The 9,571-nt window shown below is 37.9% G+C and overlaps 1 protein-coding gene across 1 annotated transcript; it reads left to right on the forward strand.

Annotated features, from left to right (window-relative positions):
- Positions 1-982: 982 nt before the first annotated feature.
- Positions 983-8,160, forward strand: LOC308704973 (lysosome-associated membrane glycoprotein 1-like). The gene is made up of 6 exons (XM_081389715.1): positions 983-1,151; positions 2,507-2,979; positions 3,134-3,253; positions 3,783-3,852; positions 4,426-4,596; positions 6,772-8,160. The coding sequence occupies exons 1-6, from the start codon at positions 1,106-1,108 to the stop codon at positions 6,909-6,911; spliced, it is 1,020 nt and encodes a 339-aa protein (XP_081245841.1). The 5' UTR covers positions 983-1,105; the 3' UTR covers positions 6,912-8,160.
- The last annotated feature ends 1,411 nt before the right edge of the window (positions 8,161-9,571 follow it).

The following is a 9,571-nucleotide window of genomic DNA, read 5'->3' on the forward strand; positions in this document are numbered from 1 at the left end:
GTTCAATGGACATTGCGATGAACTTGCGACCATAGTTGGCCAACGATGCTTTCGGGAAACGCACCCCTGGTTGGTTGGTCTTAGCTGGTTTTAGCTGGACTTTTAGTTGGTCTCCCGGCTTGACCAGCTAAGACCAGCCTGGTCATCTAAAAAAAGTGTCCAAAAAAACCCCCTCTAAAACCAGCCAGGGAGACCTACACTGGTTGTCTGGTTTCAGCTGTTTTTCCCAGCAGGACTGACAGTGACAACTGACAATATGAACATCCACCATGCTATCTAGATGGTCAGCTTGCTGTCGATTCTGGAATTTTGGTCAAATATGGGCTATTTTCGCTGTACAATATGCTTTAAATGATTATTCATATTTGTAAATTCATATCTTTAATTACAAGACAGGTGGCATAGCTGTTGCAGAAAAAACTAATAAAGAATAGCAGCCACAGCAGCAATCGTTCTCCGCTCTGCCATGTTTAAAGTTTATGGCCTGAACAACCCGGGAGCCCCGAGCTTCCCAGTGGTAAATACGACTTGAGAGGTCGTATAGTGTCCAATTTTTACTGTAGGAAACTAGCATTTACCATTATTCTGATAGCATGTGAAGGCAGCATAAAAACTCTACAGGTCATGGGAATATGTGGTTTTAATTATATTTTTTACAAGAACATTTTTAAACATTAAACTTCAAACGAGAGGAAAAATAACTAAGATCTGCTTGGTTGCCACATAATATAAGATTCTCAATGAATATCTGTATTAAAGATGATTTCCACAATATAAATGTATCATAAAAGCAGTTCTTCTTAATGTTCCAACAAGTAAAACCGACAGCGAGACAGAATCCCTATCGTCTGTTAATTTTCGTTTTCTCCAAAGCAAGCTAACACAGTCACTGTATTGAATTTCTAGGACGCTTGTCTCACTAACTGTGATTGGACAAACACTCAAAGCTAGTGTGGTAAAGAACTTCCTTTACCTTATCAGTGGTTTCGTTTCAGAGGAATAAGTGCGCTGTGTTACAGGCTTTCGACACCAGTTTCTTGCGCTGCTTTACTGCTGACGATCCAGACAGTTTTAGTGTCAGGTACATCGGAATAAAGGCGTAAAAATGAGACACGGATTATTATTGATCGCGCTTTTCATTGCTGCAACAGGTAAAGTGCACTATTTTACATTATTACTCGCTTTGAAAGGAAATGTTAAATGATGCTGTGTGTCCACCATTAATTAAACACTGTGTGATTTAGCCTAATACCTACTGACATAACATAGGCTACTGAATCGCACTGCACTCTGGAACTTGAAAATAAAAATAAAATACTAACATAAGCTACTAGCTAACGTTATATGTTTAAAAAAGTGCAAACCATAAAACTGACTGGTGTCATCAATAAGGAAGTGACTGCTGTAGGCTAACAACTTCTCGCAAATCCGTAACCTATATTTAATTAATATTTAACTTTTGTGATTAGGTTATTTTTATTCATGAGAACGATAACAGGGTTTTTTTAATTAAAAAAAACGATATTTTTTAATAACAGCGAAGAGATTTATTATTTGACATACTTTTCGATTTCCATGCATGATTGAAACAATGCTATGAAGAGAAAGTGAGGGTCAAAATGTTGTAGGATGAGGTCAAATTTTGTAGTTGCGTCAGAACATTATAAAGAGTAAAGAACAATAATAATAGTCTGAAATGTTTTTGTCTTGAAGTTGTGATGGTGTAGGCTAGTTTTCTTCCCTTAATATTTAAAATGGACTGACTAGTCCAGTTCAGAAGTGAAAACTCTCAAGTGTAGGCTACAATAACTTACTGGGGTGGTGGTACCCTTTCAAAAATACACCTTTGTACTTAAAGAGTGCATATTAGCACTTTAAAGGCACATTGGTACCAAAAGTGTACATATTAGTACATAAACGGTATATATTAACCCTTTTAAAGGGGAGGGGGATTTAAGGTTTATTGGTACACTTTTTCCCAGTCATCTCAATGGCAAAAAGTGACTCAATCAACCTGCACTTCCCCCTACCGTCCCAGTGACAGCTTTTGGGCCATTTCTTCTGAGAGTGTACCCAAGTGCACATTTTTTTTCTACTGGTAAACTAACTTTACGTAAAGTAAAGAGAGTGTGAGTTATTATGTCAGCACTTTCTGTTATGCGACTAATCTAAGGATCACACATCACGTGAAATCGGCTGAAGTGAATTATCACATTTCCCTATTGGGAAATTGTAACGTGTGTGTACTTGTAACAGCGCGCGCACTTGTTAGGAGGAAGTGAATGTATGTAAACAGTAACACCATGTGCAAAACAGATGGAGGCTCTCTGTATAGTGTGTACTTTCTTCTCAAAAACGTTTACCTAGCTAAATATGTTTTATACGGGTAATTATTATTAATTTTAAATTATGAATCTTTTGTTTTGCCACTGATTTTTTTTGGCAGATGTAGCTCACGCATGGGAACAAATTTTCTCACATTCCTTGTCTGCATCTTTTTCCTCAGCTCTCACCTCAGGTGAATATAGTTCAGCCTTTATGGCCAAACCGACCGCAGCAACCCCCAACCCCAACCAAAACACAACAACCCCCAACCCCAACCCAAACACAACAACCCCCAACCCCAACCCAAACACAACAACCCCCCACCCGAACACAACAACCCCCCACCCGAACACAACAACCCCCCACCCAAACACAACAACCCCCCACCCGAACACAACAACCCCCCACCCGAACACAACAACCCCCCACCCGAACACAACAACCGTCCACCCGAACACAACAACCCCCCACCCGAACACAACAACCCCCCACCCGAACACAACAACCCCCCACCCGAACACAACAACAGCCGTTCCAGCAACACCAACGCCACCCACCAACATGACAAAGGGGAGTTATAATGTTACTGATGCAAAAGGCAATATCTGTATTCTGGCTGACTTGGAAATCGGGATCCGTGTGAACAACAAGGAGGTAAGAAGCTTTCTGTTGGCGTGATCTATGTTACATCCAAATGCGATTCCTGCTTATTATATCTAAACCACTTGTATCATTCTCACTGTCTACCTTGTCATTTCTCCATATTCCATATAAATATCATCCATCTGAAACATTTCTGTCTTTCTAGGTTAATGGCACGTTCATTGTTCAGCCAAGTAAAACTAATACCGATGGACAATGTGGGGAGAAAACGGCTTATATCAATCTCAGGTTCGGTGATGGCAAAATTTTCCTAAATTTTACAAATGTAAGTTTGTTTATGGATTTTCAAAAATAGCCTATTCGAAACATTGTTGTCATGTATGATGAAATGTAATCAACAAGATCTAGAAGATTTCTTTTACCATTGTACTTAGTTCTTATCAGGCTAGTGGTGTTTTTTTGCAAAAAAGAATTGATGTATCTTTCAGCACAACCTGAGTTTGTGTGGTCTGAAAACAGAACTTTGAGGCACTTTAGGAGGAAGTATTAAAAGACTGTGTTATTTATTATCTCTGCCTGAGCCGCCTCTCAGCAACAATTTAACCAATAAGCTCACAGGGAGGCACCAGGTGTTCTCAGCTGATTGATTACGAGATGGTGACCCACATCACATCAGTATGATGCAGTTATGTAGATAATGTTTGTTACTCAGGTGGTGTATTGCTTGTTACAAGATTGTTGTTGTGATTTGAAAATTGTGTGATGGTTTTATAATACATTATGTTTTTTTATTCTATTGTGTTTGTGTATTTTGGATAATATTCTAATTATCTTTTTTTTTTTTTACTTTCCAGGATGAGACCAAAAAAAAGGTCTATGCCGAGAATGTGGAGTATGATTTGATCTATGCTTTCAAACCTGGAGGTAAATTCCTTGCCATATGACTGGTCCAATTTGCCTTATAAAACACCCACAATTACACACATCCTCAATTTTCAGCAATTTATTCCCAGGACTTTCAACTGTTACCTGTATAGTTACACAGTTTTTTATTGGGCATCTAAACAAAGAGGTTAAATATTAGTATTGGTCTTCATTTTTTTTTACTTTAATAAATTATATATTTTGTTTTTACTCATTGGTTCCTCAAAAATCTACTGAAAACAAGCCAAGCCTCAATAAAAAAAAAATAAACACTAGGCCATGTTGGTCAACCAGTTTGGCAACAGTAAATGTCACATGCTGACAAGGAAGTATTACTGTCATTTTGGTTACAGTAAATGTGTCCCTTCCCTCGAAAAATCCATGTGTGAATGCATTTAATTTTGCATTAAAAAACAATATGACCTCGCATAAAGACTAGTTTTTATGTCCATGTGAATACATTTTCCCTATTTGAAGTTAGTTGAAGTGGAAGTGTTTTGACTATAATTATGACTTTTCGTTATAATTTCGTTTGTATGTTTGATCAAATTATTTTTATTTTTGTCAACAAAGCAATGAGAAATTACAAAGGGATGAACAAGTCTCTTGAGCTGTTTTCTGCGGATCCGGGTCACTCTTACTCCTGCAGTGCTGAGACCGTGTACATGGGGAACGGTGTGAGTCTAGTTCTGACCAATTACAAACTTCAGGCCTTCAACATCAAAAACAAGGGATTTGGACCAAGTAAGTATAGAGTAATGACACTTCAATATCTTAAAGCACCCCATCCTTGTAGTCCTTAAAGGGTTACTTCAGGATTTAGCATTAAGCTTTGTATTAGTAGAAAACCTGTAGTATTTTCGAATTACCATGCTTTCCCCCCTCATATCCCCCTGAGACGAGAGATTTATGTATTTTTTGTCTGGAAAAAATCCTCCGATGACGCAAAAATCGTCATTTTGCGTCATCAGAGGATTTTCTGTCCAGAGGCTAAAGACTACAGCCAGTAGATGGCGTTGTTCCGCATGTTTACAACCCGCCCATAGAGGGTGGGATCTCACTCACAGAATGTACACAGTATCAGCCGTCTTTCTTTGGAAGCTAAGCTAGCATGCTCTTGTTCTGTGGAGAAAGCTGAATAATAGGAGAAATGCTGAGTAAGTAGGGGTTACCATCTTCCTTTTCCTGGACTTGTCCGGCGGGCGAGACTGTTAAAAATGTCCGGGATTCGGCTTTTGCGTTCTGCGGTCGCCATTCATTGTTTACATGCACACCTCTCGTTTCAATCTAACTGAATTAATTCCGATTGGTGAATCTGACTGTAGTGTTTACATGAACGCTAAACAAGTGATCGGTTGATGTGCGTTTTAACATTGCTAAGAAAATTTCCGCTCCTCCGTGAGAGATGCGAGACCCGGCGCGTCTCAGTAATGAAGCAACCGGCCTCGCGCCGTTCTCCCGCGGCCGTCAGCCTCGTCCTGCTCGCCACAGTAAACATGATGAATGGTGACTGTAGAACGCAAAAGCCGAATCCCGGACATTTTGGGTCTCTAAATCCCTGGCAAACTCATCACTTACTTAGGCTAGCCTTGTTGTTTTCAACTGCGCACTCTTACCGGTAGGCGTGGCCTCCTAAGGCAGTGAAGCAAGTGCATTCTGGGAGTTGTTGTCTTTCATCCACATAAGCCAAAAATACATTTTCTGGCTTTTCTCAGTCTAGAAAGCTCCAAATTCAAAAATTTCTCCACATTTCTTCTACTTAAATGACCTATTTTAAATACACATTCATCTTCCCAGAGGTGAAGTATCCCTTTAAAGAAACCTCTATGTTACACTCTACATCAAGTTATGTTGCTATTTGGACTATCCTCTTTGCCTTTTTTATGCACTGTATAGCTTATGTCCTGGTCACAGTGATCTTACCAAGTAAGACATGTTCCTGGATCAACATATTTTGTCATATTCCTAACTCTACCCATAAATTATCCCTAAAATCAGAGGGAAATGATGGTGAATAACACTGATGTAGAAGCACTGGTTGTAAGCCTTAACGTGACATAAACTGTAAACTCAAATCTGATTGGTTGATTGGAATGTTGTTCCAGGATCAACAAAGATGTTGCACTTAGTGAAATCACATTCACCATTATGTCCTACATACTTCGTACAGCTTGTTTACAAAGATTGTTGCAAATTTGGCAATGCAAATGAGCTAGTTAGACCAGCCAGATGACTCTAAACAACCACTGCTAAGAAAAAGTAGGCCTGTTATAAAGTCCAAAGGCTACCTAACATATTATTAACTAATGTGGATGCATGTTTTTTTTAAATCATGAAAATCTGCTACTTTTTTAAATAGCTTTTTTTATTATTTGACATGACAACTTCAAAAGTCATGAAAATTCAATTATTATCTGTAATACAACTGTAACTGAGCAGTTGTGTCTGCAATTTTGGCCACCCATTTAAGTATTATGTATATCTGTATCTACTAAATTATTGCTATTTTAAGACTGGAAAACACTACACAACTTTTGCCCAGATTTTTGCAGAGATTCAGTTTGGATGAGTCGACGCTAGTTGCTGAAAGTCAGAGCCAGTCTTCAGATTTGAGTTGATAGATTTGACCGAAAATTGCATAGTGTAAAATGATCACAGACTTTTGTTTATTTTAGTTTCAGATTATAATTCCATCCAGTCAGAGAATCAAACATGTTTGATATTGTTTGTTGTTTAGTGTTGGATTCCCAGTTTTTCCTGAACCACTCACAAAGTTGGCAAGTTTATGCCTAGAGTTTTAAAAATGAAGTGTTGTGTGTTCCAGCCTTTAATTGTTGCTTTAAAACTAGAAAATTGACTCTGTTTTCGTTTCTTCCAATGAGACACAAGTTCACTGTGCTGTTTGTGTTTGTCCAACAGCTGATCTATGCAAGGCTGATAAACCGGACTACCGTGTTCCAATCGCCGTGGGCATAATCCTCATCATTCTCATCGTCATTGTAGTCATTGCTTATCTTATCAGCAGAAAACGGAGAAGTAATGGGTACCAGTCACTATAGAGGCCTATAAGTCCTGATTTATACCAGCGATTCAGGCTTACAGGAGATTTAATGCTGTTATGTACGTCTTAAGTGAATGTTACTCATATACTGATGATGAACATGGATGGCTTAGGATCTGTCCAAACAATGTTTACTATTCAGAGACCGTATGCCACATCCTAACACAAGCTGCAACCATACAAACAAATGGCTAAGTTAGTGCATGCCTTATTTAGCCTACCTTAATAAACTTTTTTGAAAGAACCTAACCTAATCCTGAAATTACAGAAGGATGTGCAAAATCTACATTTGCTCCAACTTGTGTAAGTGTTCTTTTCTGTAGGTGCTCTTCACTGCTTGTCTCATGCATTGCATTTTCTGTGATTGGCTGATCAGCCAACACTGTAAAAAATTTCTAACCCTCCCAAATCAAAAATTTCAAGTGACTGATAACATCTAAATTTTTCTATTGGTCCAAGTGAAATTCTGTAAATTACAAAATTAAATTTACAGATTTTCACTTGGGCCAATTGAAATTTACAGAATTTCACTTGGGCCAATTGAAAAATTTAGATGTTATCGGTCACTTGAAATTTTTGATTTTGGAGGGTTAGAAATTTTTTACAGTGAATGTTAATCTGATTAATATGGCCACATTTGGTTTCAAACCAATAGGCTGCATAAAAGGGAATTCAGTTGCTCATGTTTATGTTGGGATATATATTGGCCTTTTGTATTGTAATTGTTTTGTAATTAATAATAGAAAGGAATTTTCTTTCTGTTGTGCTTGTTTTTTCCCTTTTTTTTTTTGCAAACTGAAACTTTACTATACTCTATTGTGATCTGATTGCACTGAATAATGGGAATAATGTGTAATTTGAATACATATAATAAATAATTTGTCCCTAAAAATGGCTACTATTTTAATATTTACATTTAAATAAAAAACGTAACACACAATGTCATGGTAATGCATGTATAAAGCTGGTCCTGATTTGTCTTTCTCACCCTGTATTGCGTTACGTGAGTTTTCGTAGTTTACTCGCTTTAATTAATTTCATGTGTATTACCTTTTATATATTAGTGCAAAAAATTAAGATTTTTGTTCACTTGACTGCTAATTCTGTGGTGTTGAAATGGAAGAGGAAGAGTTCCCCCTCAAGCATTATTTTTGGCAGTGTGTTAGCGGCGCAGATGCAGAATCATGCAAAAGCGTATTTAGAACATTTTTTATTCATTTGACCCAAATATGAGTCCACGCTTTGACAAAAAATAAAAAAAAAATAAAGCAACATATCTAAAATCATCCTCTCAATTATTATTATTTTTATTTGGTTTTGGTTTTAGTAAGTAATCAACTTTTTCAAATCCCCTTTTTATGATTTTATTCATGCTATAAGGTTAAAGGTGCTCTAAGCGATGTTTTTTGCAAAGCATTTTCTAAGCATTTTTTGTCACATCCAGCAAACATCTCCTCAGTATCCGCTAGCTGCCTGTCCCCTGAACACACTGAAAAAAAATGCGGCCTCTGTAGACAGCCCAGGGTCCACAAACGGCAAGAAAAACAAACTGGCCCAGCCTGGACCACGAAACATAACAAACAGTGTTCCAGCCAATAATCGACAAGAATGATTTGGGGGTGGGGGTTGGGGGGTTAGTGGGGTCAGTGGGGTTAGGGGGTTCATGAAGGGGGGGTGTGGGGAGTGGAGGAGAGAGAAGCATGAAAAGGGAAGTTAGCTAGAGGAGAGATGTCCTAACAACGACTAACGTTAAAATTGTATATTCTTGAGAATTTTGATATGGCCGACACACGACCAAAGAGACGACGTTCCGATAAACAAATAACAAAGAATAGGGAAAAGGAGAATGACCGCAAAGTCCTGAATTTACATCGGAATAGTGTTCAAAAGGTGGTGAAAACTCCGCCAGAAGAAGGGCTTCCAATCTGACATTCAGGTGGCTGTGTTTTTGCTGGACAGGTGGGTAAATCCAGTTTGTTTTTTCTAAATGGTTCATGACTGTTTCAGGAAGCACGGAAGGGAGGGGGAGGGGACAGGATGAGGAGGGGGAGGGTCGAGCTAGCCTCCGTTTTGTTTGACAATACTTCGAGCGTCAACAAGAAGTTACGTCACCCAACATCTTAGAGCACCTTTAAACATTCACTGTAAACCCCAATGTTGCTTTTAATAAGGAAATAAAGTTATCATAACATTAGTCTACTTAAAATAGCAAGTTTTGGCATCATAAATTAAACAGGTGTGTTTACTGTAATCATTTGGCAGCAAAAATCTTTCGAATTAAGATTTTAAGTGTTATGAACTCAAAATTTAAATTCATTTAAATGATTCGCTATGTCTCTGATTGTCTCTGTTACCGATTACGTAATCCACAAATTACATTATTTTATAAAATCTGTATGACATATGCCATAATGTCTACAGAGGATGAATTTAAACATTAAAGCTTTTACATTATGGCCCATGTTTTCTCCCTCAAAGATGTATGCAATTTTAAAATACTGGATACATTTTGTATTTCATCTCCAATGACACTCCCTACATTAATGCTATTATTATCCATTACGGTATTACTGTAATCCATTATTATTACACAAAGCACTGTAACATGATAGATATGCAAAAGTTGCACTATCCATCACTCTGACGGATTTAGTTGAG

Source organism: Scardinius erythrophthalmus, assembly GCF_964197995.2.
Source record: "Scardinius erythrophthalmus genome assembly, chromosome: 2".
In the NCBI taxonomy this organism is placed as follows: domain Eukaryota; kingdom Metazoa; phylum Chordata; class Actinopteri; order Cypriniformes; family Leuciscidae; genus Scardinius; species Scardinius erythrophthalmus.

Excerpts from the sequence above, each read along its gene's own strand:
- LOC308704973 (XM_081389715.1), top strand. The coding sequence starts at position 1,106 with ATGAGACACGGATTATTATTGATCGCGCTTTTCATTGCTGCAACAG. Across the intron at positions 1,152-2,506 it reads GCTTTTCATTGCTGCAACAG|CTCTCACCTCAGGTGAATAT; the intron begins GTAAAGTGCACT and ends CTTTTTCCTCAG. Across the intron at positions 3,254-3,782 it reads TTTTCCTAAATTTTACAAAT|GATGAGACCAAAAAAAAGGT; the intron begins GTAAGTTTGTTT and ends TTTACTTTCCAG.